Raw genomic sequence first — 17,404 nt, forward strand, 5'->3', positions numbered from 1 at the left:
CTAACACACCCTACACCCTACACACACCCTACACCCCACACCCTACACACACCTACACCCACACCCCACCTACACACCTACACACACCCACCACCCACACCCCCACACAACACCCCTACACACACACCCCACACCCTACACACCCCTCACACCCTACACACCACCACACACACCACACCCAACACCACCCCTCCACCACACCCACACACACACACCACCTAACCTACACACACACCACACACCACACACCCCACACCACACCACTACACACCACACCCACCCACACCACCACACCCACCCCACCACCCCCACCCCCACACCAACACACCCAACACACCACACACCCCACACACCCCTACACGCACACCTACACCCACACACCACAACCCACCACCCCACCTACACCACACCCAACACCACACCCAAACACCCCACACCTACCCACCACAACACACCACCACACACACACCAACACCAAACCACACCACACACACACCACACCCACCACACACCCAAACCACAACACACCCAACCACACACACACACCACCCCACACACAACACCCCCCACCAACACCACACCAACCACACCAACACACAACACCACCAACACCCACACACCCTAACCACCACACACCACACAACACTACACCACCCCCCAACACACCACACCCACCACACACCCCCACACCCCACACCACACACCCACCCACACCACAACCACCCACACACACCACAACCCACACAACACACACCACACCCCACCACACCCAAACACCACCACACGCACACCCACCACCACACACCCACACACACCCACACCCTACACCCTACACCAACACACCCAACACCCTACACACACCCACACCTACACCACACCAAACCCACACCACACCCACCAACCACCCTCATCACCCACACCCTCCACACACCACACACTACACACCACACCTTACACCTACACACACCCACCCCCAACACACCACCACACCCCTACCACAACCACACCTACACCTACACCCTACACACACCCAACACACACACCCTACACCCTACACACACCCTACACCCTACATACACACCCTACATACACCTTACACCCTACACACACCCTACACCCTACACCCTACATACACACCCTACACCCTACACACACCCTACACCCTACATACACACCCTACAACCTACACACACCCTACACCCTACACACACCCTACACCCTACACACACCCCACACCCTACACACACTCCCTTCACCCTACACCCTACACCACATACCCCACACACAACGCCACACCACACTACACATCCCACACACCACACCACACTACATATCCCACACCACACCACACCACACTACATATCCCACACCACACCACACCACACTACATATCCCACACCACACATCACACCCCACACTACACACCGTACACCATACACACACACGCGCGCGTACACATACACACACACACACACACACACACACACACACACACACACACACACACACACACACACACACACACACGCGCGCGCGCGCATACACACACACACGGGCTTGCGTATACACACACACACACACACACACACACACACACACACACACACACACATACACATACACATACACATACACACACACACGCGCGCGCGCGCGCATACACACACACACACACACACACACACACACACACACACGCGCGCGCGCGCGCATACACACACACACACACACGCGTGCGCGCGCATACACACACACACATACACACGCACACACCACATGTAAACGTGTGTGTATATGTAATATAGATACATAGATAGATTGATATACATAGATATAGATAGATTGATATAGATAGATCGATATAGATATAGATAGATCGATATATATATAGATAGATCGATATAGATATAGATAGATTGATGTAGATATAGATAGATTGATATAGATATAGATAGATTGATATAGATATAGATAGATTGGTGTAGATATAGATAGATTGATATAGATACAGATAGATTATTATATAGATAGATTGATATAGATATAGATAGATTGATATAGATATAGATAAATTGATATAGATATAGATATAGAGCGATATAGATATAGATTGATATAGATATAAATTGATATAGATATAGATAGATTGATATAGATATAGATATAGATTGATATAGATATAGATTGATATAGATATAGATTGATATACATATAGATAGATTGATATAGATATAGATAGATTGATATAGATATAGATATAGACAGATTGATATAGATATACATAGATTGATATAGATATAGATAGATTGATATAGATGTAGATATAGATATATAGGTGTATATAGATATAATGTAAATCTTTCTGAATTTACAATTGATTCTCTATAAATGCTACTTTGTTATTTTTTCTTTTTTTTAAGCTCTGTTTCTACATATATTGCTTATTATTCTGAAACTTTACAATTCCTTATTGTTTTGCCATATTATTGCTTAGAATATATGAGCACCTTGTTTCCTTTCGGCAGGGAGATTCCGGCGGGCCACTGGTTGTCCACCACAACGGGCGATGGGTATTATCAGGTATTACGTCAGCAGGCTTTGGCTGTGCCGTTGACCATCAACCAGGGATTTATCACAAAGTCTCAGTCACTTCAGGCTGGCTGGCTGCCAATGTTAGGCCATAATGAAATTATTATGAATTGTAAATATAAATTAAGGTTCTTATTGGCAATATATTTTGCGGCATGCCAAATATGTGAAAAAGTTGTGATCATGGTACATTTATCATTTTTAAATAGCAGCTATCCCCAGCTGTTTTCTCCTGATTTTTGATGGTAGTATCAGTTTTTTAAAATCATATTTCACTCATCAAAAAACGCACCATTCAATTCTCCATATTATTGTACATTTTCCCACAATATAAGAAAATGAATGCTTTGCACCCACCATTTCTTTCTCTTTTTTTTGCAAGCTAAATAATCTCTTCCTATCAGTCTCTACTGTGGACCTTTGTTTTGGATTTAGTCCATATATGGCAAACTATCACCTGAATCAATATCACAGTGACTGATGGAGTGTTGGTTCTGCCAGATGTATACAACTGATTTTTTATTTGGATATATTGGACATATAAATAGTACCTTAATTTTATAATCTTTCAAGAAATCATAAGAAATCTTATATCTCACAAGTACAAGTATTCAGGTTACATACAAGATGCAGAAGTCAAATCCATATAGCTAGTATTATGGAAATCAAAATTTATTTTCATTATTTGAGAGTTTACAGACCAATAGTACTTGTGCCATGGCAAGTCTGCACAGATCGTTTGGTTGGCTGGGACTGAAGTGATGCCATGACTGAGTTTGCAATGATAATTCTTATATATCAATTTCCATTTGCTCATATGTGCTCTTTGGGGAACTTGCATGGAATGGTAGTTATTCCTTTACTGCTTATAAGAAGTGTCGTAGTGATTAATTTCTTATTATAATCTGAATTTACATTTTGTGACGATTCAACTTAAAAACACCACTATTATTTTACTTTAACGGTTTCATCACCAGAAAATAGTTTTGGTTCATACTGCATTTCCTATACAAATCAATGATATCTAATCGTTTTTCATTATTTTGCCAAAAACTTTTTCCATTGCATACATTAAATGAACACCATGAGGTGTTTCAAATCTTCGTTTTCCAATTCATATTAGGAATCTATGCCAACTTTGTCTAAAAAACCAAAATTCCTTCTTACCTTAATCATTCTGTATTCCATAATCTCGTCCCTGACTGCGGTACGATAATCTTGCAAGACATTCGAAACTCCAACTGTATACTCGGTTCTTAGGTCACCTTTATCGCATCCAATAAATGCCAAAGAATGTTCTCTAATTTTCCCAATTTCTCGTCTGCTCAAAGCATTCATACATAATGCCTTTATTCTTGAATTTATTTGGTATCTTTAAATATCCACAAAAGTATGCCAGGCTGAATCCTTTCTTATTCAGTAGATACATTTTCCAAAAAATAGTTTCTAAAATTTCCAATGATCTCGCTTGTAAATGTTTTTCCAAGTGCATATACTGTAAAAGACTTGGAACATAAATTTCCTCCCTTAATTTTCTTTATAAGCAACATACCTCAGAATAGTATGTAATTATGAATGACTATATTTTAACATACATTAACAATTTTGAAATGATTACATTTCTCTGAATGAAAAAAGTCCATGTTGTTGTGAATATGATAAAATTCAGATGGAACTAGAAATTATGGTATGTATTTTATAACTTTTATTAACAATTATCAGCACTAGGTGTGAACTTGCCATATTTTGACTTTTGTACATATATTAGTTTGTCAGACTAACAAATCTTCAGGTTCAGCATGTCATGAGCTCAGTACTGGGATTGCAAATAATCTGAAGTCATCACAATGATAAAACCTCAATTAATGTTTCTCTCTATACTTGAAGGCTAGGGTAAATTATGACTGTTTATACTTTATCTGCTCTAAAGTATATCTGCTCTAAAGTACTTTCCCATAATGTTGCGTCCATCATTTGAACTAACCTTCTGTCCCTATTCTGACAATTAGACATTCTGTTTCTAAGATGTTTGTTATCCATTAATTTACCTGATGCTTATTTACTTAGGTCACAGTGCTATAGATCTACAAAGTGTACAAATTGTTGAACTTGATTTTCTGTATTATATACAAGTGATCTTGTTTTTTATGAAGCATAAGTTTGACATGTAAATAATATTTATTTTTCTAGCAATTAGTGCAAGGAATAAAATTACCCTTGAAACTGCTTTTACTTCTATATCCTCTCTCTGCAATAAATGTAATGTTTTACAGTATACTTTAACATTTGCATACATGCTCTCCTCATATAAAACTTCAATGGCTAACAATATTTTTGAAGTTACGGGGGTTGAATGAAAGATCTTGTACTTTGAGATAATGTTGTATTTACAGTACAGGGGATGGAGGGGGAAGAGGGAAGGTTGTCAGAGGATGCACTAGGCATTCCAATGAAGCTGCGAATGTTTAAGGTTGTTTGCTGAAGACTTGTTGTAGCCATGGCGCCAATGTGAAGATCAAGAGTGAAAAAATAATGAAAATGACCCCTCTTATTGGTGAATGCAGACAGGAGTGGAGCATACAAGTAAATAAATAATATTAAGTTATACTCTGATAATTCATTAATTTCAGAATTCTTAAGACTTCTGCTAAGATCTCTTCAACTAATCAACCAAATGCACAACTGTGCATGAGGTCCCAGAAAATATGAGTATTTCCTTCTCTCTATTTGCTTATTGCTTACAAGCAGTGTGGAATGATTATGAAGGAAGAGTTCCATTAAAAAAATGTATTGGCTGAACATTAAAAAGAGTAATAATAATACAAGATAAAATTCTGATATCAATGAGTAAAAATAATATACAAGCACAGCAACTAAAAACTCTTCTTTGCTAAGTCTAATTTCTTTTCATTCTAACCCTGTCATGTGTGGACACTCATAAATTTTTCTGATTACCATTTTGTACCAGTAATTAAGGAGCTTCAGAAACAGCACCCTTTCAAATGATAAACTAGGTGCTTCTCCATTTCCTGCTTTATTCAGAGCTCTCAGCAAGGCCTATTTATTCTTTTATAACTTATTGGACATGCTCATAACAATGTTCTTCACACTGCCCTAAATACACTGAACTAACTGAAATCAAAATAATCATGGAATCAATACTATTGCATAGCATAACATGAAATGGTTGAATTTTCAAATATTCCTTATATAAATTCTTGTTACACTGGCTATAGAGCTAATTTAGTTACAAGGTCTAGTAACTTTTCATTCACTTACATTATCTACTAACTGTGAGAATCAAGCTATAAGGGTAAGTAAATTGTGTAAGTCTCTCTTAGACATTGTGGCAACCCTAGGTTGATGATTTGGAATATTGGTAATTTCAACCCTTTGTAATACATTCAGGAAATTACAAGATATGAGAAAGAGCTTGTGGAGCACTGTTTTAATAGAATCATGAATAATAAATTAATATACTGTACAGTGCACATTTTCTGTGCTTAAAATGAATGTCCTAAATTAAAAAGCATAATAAAAATTGAAAACAGAAGCTCCCACTGCAGCAAGCTACATATTTACAAACATCAACTTACATTACATACAAACAATGCAGAGCTGAAGATGAGATGAGTAATTAAAATAAAATTATAAAAGTACAATGGCACCATGACTAAAACAAAGGAAAGTATTTCTTAGATCAGAGGTATTACAGATAAATAGGTCATTGACAAAATATGTTAACAATAATTTGTAAAACTCACACTTGTAACAACGACATGATAACCGTTCTTTCTCTTGTCCTAGGATTCAGTGCTTTTTCCAACCACTTCAAATCGCAACAGCAATATCTAGTCACATATCTTACACCCTAACCACTCACCATGAATATAATGCTTAGTCCTCAATACATTAAGTAGGTCATTACTCTAAAATATCTGCTACCTTTTTTTTATCAGCCAGAGAATCTATATTGCATGACTCCAGCACGTTAAGAAGTTTTGATTACATTACATTAACTTTATATGTCAAGGTATCCAAAGCCATCTCAGTAACTTGAACTGAAGTCAGAACATTATATCTTCAGTGAATGGGGTGTATATAATATTTTTATTTCATTTTATATACTGATATCATCAGCCTTACAAAAGTGCCTCAAATAAAAAATAATTTTCCCACTCTTAAATAAGAAAATTAATCTTCACTTAAGACTATGTAAGGCTCAAAATAACTAATATTGCTGTTCTCAATACAACAATACTACATTAGGGCCAATACACTAACTCTGAAGTAATCAGAGATCACTGGCTGTTGTCTGTATCTATTGTTCAAGTCATGACCAAGACTGTATCTTGCATTTTGTGTATCAACTTGTCCTAAGGTTTCTAAAGGGTCATCAGTCAACAATGTTGCCTATGGCTGAGACACAGGGAGGACATAACCTTAAAAACCTATCAACATTTCATCCATACTATGATACCATAAACAGTTCATGTAACAAAAAATGACCAGACATTCATCTCTTCAACTGAAATCATGAACACATTATACATCATTCAGTGGGACAGTAGTTAAGTGGTTGTTCGCCAGTTTGAGGATTCCCTGTAAGGCTCATATTCTTGTATCTTTATCTGTTAAGAACATAAGTTAAAAACCCTAAAACTGGTGAAATCCAAAGCAAGCTAACTCTGCCACTCAATTACGAACAACCAGGGAAGGATCATAGAGATAAGACTATGCCCATGTACATAAATGATACAACTGACTCATGTTCTTTCTGCTTAACTTTGATAAATTTTACTACTACATCCTTTGCACAATATCCATCTAAGATATTAAGAACCTAAGAATTCTATCATTCTTGGACATGGCCTAAAGCACTAGTTCTAAACAAAGTATGAGATTACAGCATCAACATTTGTGACATAATCAGCAAATTTCAACCATAAATAGCATTCTCTCAGGGCCCACTTATAATCATATTTAACACAGATTATGAACCCTACTTAAGAATTCTGTTAGGGAGGAAACAGCTGGGTCTGTCACTTTAACGACTTTGGTTTCTCATTCGTGCCTCAGCATCAGCTTCTGAGGCTTAGCTCAAGCAATATCTGAAGGAGGAAGTCTTCTCCTGAGAGTTCATTATCAAATAAATCATATGGTTCTATGCACCATCAATCAATCGGCACTTTTAGACATATCCTCTATAATAATGATAATAATCCTTTCAATTTAAGTCCACATGGCAAGGCTGGAATACTAATTTCCATATACACAAACCAACATACTGCTCAGACATCAACTACTGGTGTTCATCATAAGATAATAAAGTATTGTCAATTTGTCATTACCAATGTGAACTTTTCACAAGGGAACATATTTATGTAATTCATCACTTGCAATTCATATCAGAAATGCAATGCTGGATTTCTCAAAGTTTCATGAGATTGTTGGTAGTATTTGGCGTATTGGTATATTCTTGGGAAAACATTCATATCTTATTAAAAACATACTAAAAGATTCAAAATGACTAATCTAAATCAGCACAGACTAACATGTATTCAGAAAATAACATTTAACACTTCCTCCTGTGTATCTATAACAACATCTACAGAATGGTTTCTTACAAATGTTTGGTAAAATAGCTGACGAAAATTAAAAATCAACATCAGGGAAAACTGGAAACTCTAACGCAAAGAAACCTTGACATCTCTCATCCTCCTTTTCCCCAGACATTGCATACCTAATATAAACTGTTGATACACTTTTTCTTTTTTGTACAAGGTCAATGATGAAGGTCCTTATCAGCTGATATCACTCCTGAGTCAAATGGGCTTAGATAAGGAAATTATCTGATAACACTTTAAAAATCATTGTATATATGAACCAGCAATTCAGCCTGGGACTGGATAACAGCTGATCACCCAACCAGTACTGGCTGATACATGTTTTCCTCTCCATGCTGTAGTAAAGGCATAAAACTTTGTTATAATACAATTAAAAGTTTCTAAAGTACAAGTTTCACCACATGAGATATATGAGCATAATATCTCTAGAATAATATCTTCAAAAATCCAGAAGTTCACTGAGAGTTAAATAGGCAATCTGCCCATAATTGGGAAACTGTCATCAGCCCACTTGGGAGACCTTCCCATCTTTGTAGCTAGCTTTGCTACTTTTTCATGGTATATAATTTGTGGGAGATATGATTTACTTGGATTTACCAAGTTTTAGGGACTGAATTAGCAACATCTTTTTCAAGCTTCAGTAATAGTTCTGATAATGGAAATAACACCTGTCCATCATGCAACAAAATATTCTAGCATCATAAGGCCCAGAGAGGGCTTTCTTTATAGCTTGTCCTTACATGTGACCCATATCTTTGGACCAGCATGGTGGTGAATCAGATCCTTTACACGAGCATAAACTTCTTCTGGTGTGTCTCCTGTAACAATGGCTGTGAAGTATTCTCCAAAGTCTACTTCTACCTTAAGTGCCCGCTCATAGGTCTTACGAGCTTGATCATCTGTCATCCGCTTATTCCATTCCCTAGAGAAAAAAAGAATCAAGAAAATTATTAATATAAATAATCTTCTTGGTTAATTCCATCTCCCTTTTATATGGTTGAACAAAGCCCAGTTACATTAATATCACTTTTGCACTGCATTCTTTTGTCAAAAATACAAGACAGTTATTCCTTCAGTTGTGTAATTTAAAAATTATACCATATGTTAATCAGTTTCACTTTTCTAATATCTCATATGTAGACTCACATATCATTTAGAAAATAGAAAATATGCCCAGCCCAGGCCAAACATCTACTCTTAACCCTATAACGTCGGGACAGTTCTGGCTCTGCCTGGACTTCTCACCGAAATGCATAGGCATAAAGTTTTGGCCTCTTGGCCTGCTGATACCGCGGCCATACGCTACGCACACAATCACCCGGCATGCTGGTCATACAAAAAGCCATGATGTCATATCACGTCCCCAGCAGCAAGCACTGCCACCACATGACGTTTTATCATGTCATCCATTGTTAACGAGTTAATGTTGGATAAATATGCTGTTTCCGCCATACAAACATTTTCATCATTTTGATCTAACAATTGATTATCAGCATTAGCATAGTCGCTTCGCTCATGTCGACAAAACCTGTCGTCTCTTGAGCTTCAGACTATAGATCCGCAAAGACCACCAACCAAACACCCTGCTTACCTGGTTAAAAACACATGCCAGCTTAAATTAAATGTTTTCATGAACATCATAACTTCTTAAAAAAAACCATCAAAAGAACTCTTTAAAATCATAATAGATGTCAAATGCAATATACAAAAATTTAACAATTATATAAAAAATAAAAATTACCTCTACTTAATTTTTCACTACTTGCTTATAAAGCAATAATAAGTTTCTACTTGGCAGCTCATAGTGAACATTTCCAACTTACATCAAGCTTTCTTTCCCAACAAAAACAAAATACAATTATATGAAACATATCTTGATAATAATTATATTATGCGAAACATACATACAAATAACATAGATACATGAATATATATATAAAAATATATAATATATTTGTAAGTACGTATGTATGTATTATTTATTATGGAAGTATGATTTTATATATTCGTTGTGCTTAATATATACTTTAATATTTTTAGGTTTTGTGTTTGTGGTTTTTGTGTTGTTTTTGTGTTGGGTTTTTGTTATTTTATTTATGATGATGGAGTTGTTTTTGTGGGTGTTTTTTTTTTGTGTTTGTTGGGGTTGTGGTTGTTGGGGTTGTTTTATATAATATATATTATTATATATATTATATAAATAATATAATAAATTATATAAAATATATATATAAAGTATATATAGAGAGCTCATGTAGCGTGTCGACTCACACCCATTCACTAGATCCCCCAAGCCAAAACTCTACTTCCCACTTCCACACCTCTTACTGACTAAACCTCACTGCGTGTAAGGAACCAGCTCAGAGCATCAAACCCAGGCACATTCTCTCAAGAGTCAGCACACGCAGACACAGGCGCTCCGTCACTCATACAAGCCCGCTACATCTCTCCCAAACTGCTTACCCTTATATAGATATAAAGAAATTATATATTATATATATAGATAATAATTATATAAAAATATATATATATAAATATAAATATATATATATATATACACACACACACCACAACCCTCCTCGCTCCTAAAACTCTCACTCAACTCTCATTCCACCCACTAAAACCCCACTCCCTCTCTCTCTCTCTCTCTCTCTCTCTCCTCTTCCTCTCTCTCTCTCTCTCTCTCTCTCTCTCTCTCTAACTACTCTCTCTCTCTCTAACTACTCTCTCTCTCTCTAACTACTCTCTCTCTCTCTAACTACTCTCTCTCTCTCTAACTACTCTCTCTCTCTCTAACTACTCTCTCTCTCTCTAACTACTCTCACTCTCTCTAACTACTCTCACTGTAAGGCACTGGTATTGAATATTATGCAACCTAAGACATTGATTTTATATTTCTACTTAATTCAATGCAATATAGATGGCAGTATGTTTACGCTGCTGTCCTTTTTCCTTTTCTTTCCCCGCGTAACTCCACTGAGCACTCTTTAATGCTATGAATCCTGAGCAGAGAAGGACTCAATTGTCACTTAATACCACTAAGAACCCAGCTATCAAACTATCATCAACAACAACATAAACACAGAGCAATAGCCCAGCCTATCATCAACAATCTCAATAAAGACCATACACGCACTCTTCTTTTCCACCAGCAAACCATGGCATCGAGATTTTTACTAACTCACACGTCACAACTACGCTCCATGTGGTCACACTTACTTACTCTCCCTCACTCTCACTCTCACTCTTATTTCAATGTTTTTTTTCTTTGCAATACTTCTGTTCTGTTCTGTTCTTTTTTTTATTTTTTATTTTATTTTTTTAATAATGTGTGTCTTTACCTTATCATTAAACAACAGTAATTTGTTAGTGATCAAATAAAGAAAATATTGGGTATGTGTATGAGGTTGTGTTTGAACATGAACATTCTCTTTTCTTGTAATGTTCCCCTAAATAGTGTATAAAAAATATTTACATTGCATTAACCATTGTAATCTAGAGAGGATTTAAACTATATTAATATTCACCTAGAGTCTTAGAACCAATCCTCTGCAGCTTCTGAGAGCTGCGTGTGTAAGCATAAGTGTGTGTGTAAGTGGAAGTGTGTGTAAAAGTTGACAAGTATGAGCATGATTCAATAATACTATTTTATACATCTGTTACTTACTTTCTCTGCCACCTCTCTGACAGAAGCAACTGAGGTACCATACAGATTGTCATTATACTGCCCAGCTTCAATAAAGAGGTGGTTCTGTATGTCTCTCTCCATCTGCTCCCTGGAAGCCACAAAGTGGTAGTCCCGTCCATCAACTTCATATTCTCGCCGAGGTCGAGTAGTGTCTGAGAGGAAATGTTAACCATCATCATTAATATAATTACTCTTTTTTACTACCTCTATCAAGATGTTAAAATCATTAGCTACACAATGCTGACAAAATAGAGAATCATTACAATATAAGGTATGATTCATGCCCCTTAATAATTTTTCTTTGCTTTTTTTTCATTCTTTACCCAAATATTGAACAAATATAATTGAATGAGTTTCCTGCATATTTTCAAAATGCTAAATACTAACTTTATATTGAATAATGTCAAATAAATCAAGACAAAAATGTACCTAAACAAAGAAACGGACTATCATCATCCTTATTTGAAACCTAATATCAAAGTTTGTCTAATCAATCTAAATGCTAATGAAACCATAATTTGTCATTCTGAATTTCTCTTCCTAAAAAAGGGGAAAATAAGTAGGATATACAATATAAAACTTCTCAAATGATAAATAGTGGAAAACATGACATGAAACAAAACCATTTGTCTTATTTAGCCTGATACATTCCTTTCTTCAAAATTTTCACACACAAACAGGGAAAAAGAGCTACATGGTGTTGAGAACTATATAAATCATCTGAGGAAGAGGAATAGTATATCCTGTTTGGAGTTACTTTCAAAATTGTAGGTATAATTAACCCATTAGTCGCGGTATTAAAAAAAGGATGGCTGTTTTACATGTCTGGCATGGTGCCATCCGCGTCTATGACCAACTCTGCCTTTGCAGCAAGTCATGTCATCCGCTGCTAATGGGTTAAGGCTCAATGATCTTCCAAAAATTTGCTCTCCAAACCAAAAGATGATGCATGTACAGTTGTTGTGGTCACTTTTTTGCCCAACAAATAGTTTAACCTAAAAAGTTAAAATGGATGGTACCTTAGTCATGAGCCTGTTTTTGTTTACTTGTTTGGAGGTAACGTACAATACCTAAATTTGATATAATGCATGAAGAAGTTCCCTTACCCAATTCAATGGATTACAATTTGTAACTTAGTTAATTTCTAATCCTCTTTCCATATCCAAATAATGTGTTTGCTCCTCCAAGGTATGCTTGAGGCCCAGAGATTTCAAACAAGTTCATGTTTTATGAAAACTTTTTTTCCTGATTGTTCTTGAGCACCTAGAGACTTATATAGGCCCACAAAACTGCAAAACATAATATCATGTCAGCTGCCCTCTCCTAAATAAGCCAACTATTACATTACCCATTGCAGATTGAATAAAATGAGCTGCAAAAGACAATGAAAAATTCAAATATAGATATGACACCAGATTCAAAGTATCAAAACTCACACTGTATATCTTCCTGATATAAGTATTGCCAAACATAATGCCACTAGTACCAAAGACAAACAACTCTTACGTGGAACACAGCTGCCATATTTGTCTGGGAATTCTGATATGAGGTCATCATTGATTCTGTCCTTCAAGGGTCCCAGGAGCACCACAGGCCGGGTGTACGTAATCTCTATTTGCTGTACACCCTCGTAACTCAGGATAATGTAGTCGTCTCCCCCTGAAAAACAAATTTCTATCTCATTAAGGTAATATTCTAAAAGATCTACCTGTCATATTTTCCGACTAAACAAAATATGAAAAAAAGAAAAAAGGAAGAAACTTAAAATAGAAAAAGGAAAAGAAAATAAGAAAGGTCTGTCTACGTGCATGCATGTGTGTGTGTGTGTGTGTGTGTGTGTGTGTGTGTGTGTGTGTGTGTGTGTGTGTGTGTGTGTGTGTGTGTGTGTGTGTGTGTGTGTGTGTGTGTGTGGGGAGAGAGAGAGAGAGAGAGAGAGAGAGAGAGAGAGAGAGAGAGAGAGAGAGAGAGAGAGAGAGAGAGAGAGAGAGAGAGAGAGAGAGAGAGAGAGAGAGAAGAAAGAAAGAGAGAGAGAGAGAGAGAGAAAAGAGAGATGGTAAATATAAGAGAAAATAATTGACAAAGGTATTGTTACCAAATATGATGATTGTAAATAAAACTTTTTTTGAAATCATTTTATGGCATTCTATTACCATAAAAATGACCCCATATTCAAATAACAAGAGCACAAACATAAAAAATATTGAGTAAACATATCATCCGTAACAAAAATCTAAAAACATATACATTGATATTAGTCTATTATATGTCTGTAATACATGAATAGTTAAAATATAATAAACTCTTTTTCCCATGTTATAATACTGATACATACATATACATAAATATATGTATATATAAATATACAAAGAAGGAAATATGTTTAAAATTTATATCAATTGTTTTTACATATGCATTTAGTCACCCATAGGTGGTAGCTATGCATATCAAGCTCTGCCTCCCTGAAAATGATGCATTTTCTAAAACTTGGAGTTGATGTCAGTTGAATATGGTTACCAAGACAGCACAACAACATGCTATAAAAGGTACCTCATCCAGCATATACTTTCATACATTTTAAATTCTAATAAAATCATTGTACAAATTTCCAGTAAAGCCACTGCTAGAGATCTGTAAAAAATCATGTACAGTATTTTTTGACAAATCTCTAAGAATATGGATCAATATCCAAAGTATGAATGATTTGCTGGATGTTGGTCAGAGACTATCTGGTAATACAACATCTGGGCAAGCCTAAGGTAGCGGGAAAGGGTAATACTCACGCATGCTTCGGCTATCACTCTCTCCGTCATTTGTTGCTATGGAGGCTGTAAAGAGAGACACACCATCAACAAGGCAGACTCTGCTAGGCAACACCATGCAATATGAGCAAGCTCTTAGATTTGTTACCTCCTTTATCCAGGTGACCCTGGGTTAATGGTTCAAATAAAGTTTAGAGAAAAAATTATTAAGGGTCTAGGATTGTATGGGATTTAAAGGGAAAGTCATTAGATATTTATTTCCTCTTCTAATTTACAATAACCTTGATAATCACCAGGCATTTAAGCATTATCTTCACACTTGGTTGAAGTGAGCCTAATACTATTTCAAGGTTTGATAATGCAAAAAGGTGTTAAAAAACAAAAAAAAAAAAAACTTAAAAAACTAATTTGTTTTTCTGCAGCAATTGTTGAAAATTGGGAAGGAAACAGAGTTTCATTGATCCAACATAGAAATTTCAGGATTTATCATTGCAAAACAAGTTTTCTGGTAAGTATTAATTTTGTAAAAAGATTTTCCAAATTCCACATCCGTATTTATGGACTGATAGACATATATTCACATTAAATTATCTGAGTCTCTTCCATATTGTACCTCTCTCACTAAACATACTTTGCTTTCTAATAACAATTCATGACTTTTCTGTTGGTTAATAAAATATCAGAATTATTATATAAAGGGGTAGCATTGCAATGGCCATGCAAGTTTTGGAATCTATCAAATCAAGCATTACTGGAAAGGTTGAAAATCACTAAAATAATCAACAAAATGCAATTAGTAACAAAGCACTTACTCTGTACTGGCAATGGCTAAACTGTATTTTCTTTCAATCTTTTATATTCCATTTCCCATAAATACCATCTTCCCAAAGTACCTCTTCACCTACTCATATTATTTCAAATTCATATTCATCCTAATTATTGGTGTATGTTGCACTGATGTCAGAACACTGGGTAAAGAAATGAACATATTGAGGGGCTGAGCTAATCAATTTGTACAAGGAAAAAAAACTATTCACTAGTAAGAGCTGGGAAAGTTAATGACATTATTTCACATTATCAAGTCAACAAGGGAATGTCTGGATAAAGGAGGAAATGATTCTGATACAAATAAAAGCATAATACTTTTATACTATGCTTCATGTGTCATGCACTAATAAACACAAAATCCTAATTCATATACAAACATAAAATAGAGGTTCATTTGAACTGAAGTCACTATGTACAAGGTACAACAATTATCAATACAAACAAAGGAAAAAGATCATTACTTGCCTCTTCAATCACATATCAAGGCAGGCCATCACTATATAGTTTACAAAATTCTTACAAAATTTTGTCTTTAAGCATCAACAGGTACACTTTCAATAGTGACAAATGCAGACAGAAGTGTTCATGCATGATTTTGTGCCAGCCAGTTAAAATGTATTTGTGAATATATAGAATTATGGATGTCTACATAGATCCTAAATAATCAAGTGTTTATTTAAATTGCATATAATCAATCCTGCACAACCAAGCAAGCATATCAATTCCCTAGTTGAAAACTAGTTTACTAGTTATATCAGAAAAAAACATCAACAAAATTATTTAACTTAACCAGTTAGTCTACTATTTTCAATTAGAAAAAAAGGAAAAGAAATCCTCACTGACCAAGAGAGATGATTTTGAAAGATTATAAGATATAATTATTGACATACAGATCTCTAAAGTTGAAGAGAAAAAAAAAGAATTATAAAGAAAAGACAAAATCTTACCTTCAAAGTCCTCATCGACTTTGGGGACATGATGTAAAGAGATCAAGTGTTATTCTTTACACACACACATAAATTAAACAGGAAAGAGAAAAAGAAAGAAAAAAAAAGAAAAAAAAAGAAAGAAAGAAAAAAGGCAGGGAGAAAAGGAAAAATAAATTTGACTAAAATGGTCTTCTTTTAGTCTTGCACCAGTTACCTGCATTTTGTAATGAAGAGATTCCTCCATCAAAAAACAAACAGACAAACATACAAACAAACAAACACACACACACAAACACACACACACACACACACACACACACACACACACACACACACAGAATTGTTCATCAGTGTTTACAATAAGGAAAGGCTTTCATGCTTACAGTATCATATTTCTGACTGGTACTTGTAACAATCAAGTCACAATGAAATTCATTACACAAACTGGGCATACAAGCTATGTCAACTATTTAGAATAAACACAGGGACCTCAAAATTAATACTCAAATCTTAAATTCAGCCCAACATATGGCTGATTATCTTCTGTAACCATTTGAATTAAACATAGAGGAGACAACAACAATCTACAGCAAAATAATATATACAGCATTCTGTGAACAGATATTTAATTCTTCATTTTTGCTGATCTGTTAATAGCATTCCACTGATGTTTTATTAGTATTGCATTTTTCAAACATAATTTTTAAAAGTATATAAAATGAAAAAGTTCCTCTGTGTATACCTATCAAAATTTTAACTTTGCAAATTTCAGAGACCATTATCAGTATTCACTACAATCCACTAGAATGTTGTAAGACTAGGTAATCTTATAAAATGGTTTAATTGATTTTTAAGCTTCTCCACAGAAAGAAAGGAAGAAAAAATGACTGTCCCTCTACAGGCCTTTCTTGTTTATCATGTATGCCAGTGACACAAACAGGTGTAATAAAAGCTTTACATCCGTGTAATGCATTCAGAGCACAA

General features: G+C 35.5%; 2 protein-coding genes across 6 annotated transcripts in view; one reads left to right on the plus strand and one right to left on the minus strand.

The window, feature by feature from the left end:
- LOC122253413 (trypsin-1) overlaps positions 1 to 4,812 on the plus strand; it is a 97,863-nt gene extending 93,051 nt beyond the window's left edge. For all 5 annotated transcript variants that reach the window (XM_086549482.1, XM_086549486.1, XM_086549485.1 and 2 more), the window contains one exon: positions 2,526 to 4,812. In XM_086549482.1, the coding sequence (XP_086405608.1) occupies positions 2,526 to 2,684 (159 nt within the window). In that variant the 3' untranslated portion in view covers positions 2,685 to 4,812. The remainder of the gene's footprint in view (positions 1 to 2,525) is intronic.
- Positions 4,813 to 4,958: 146 nt separating this feature from the next.
- LOC122253411 (disks large 1 tumor suppressor protein) overlaps positions 4,959 to 17,404 on the minus strand; it is a 15,041-nt gene continuing 2,595 nt past the window's right edge. The window contains exons 5-10 of the mRNA XM_086549223.1: positions 16,439 to 16,456; positions 14,685 to 14,729; positions 13,411 to 13,563; positions 11,861 to 12,056; positions 9,462 to 9,542; positions 4,959 to 9,183 (exon numbers count right to left, since the gene is read on the minus strand). Of these exons, the coding sequence (XP_086405349.1) occupies positions 8,940 to 9,183; positions 9,462 to 9,542; positions 11,861 to 12,056; positions 13,411 to 13,563; positions 14,685 to 14,729; positions 16,439 to 16,456 (737 nt within the window). The 3' untranslated portion in view covers positions 4,959 to 8,939. The remainder of the gene's footprint in view (positions 9,184 to 9,461; positions 9,543 to 11,860; positions 12,057 to 13,410; positions 13,564 to 14,684; positions 14,730 to 16,438; positions 16,457 to 17,404) is intronic.

The sequence above is a fragment of the Penaeus japonicus genome, unplaced genomic scaffold, assembly GCF_977035675.1.
Source record: "Penaeus japonicus unplaced genomic scaffold, GWHDUDI00000001_assembly GWHDUDI00000022, whole genome shotgun sequence".
In the NCBI taxonomy this organism is placed as follows: domain Eukaryota; kingdom Metazoa; phylum Arthropoda; class Malacostraca; order Decapoda; family Penaeidae; genus Penaeus; species Penaeus japonicus.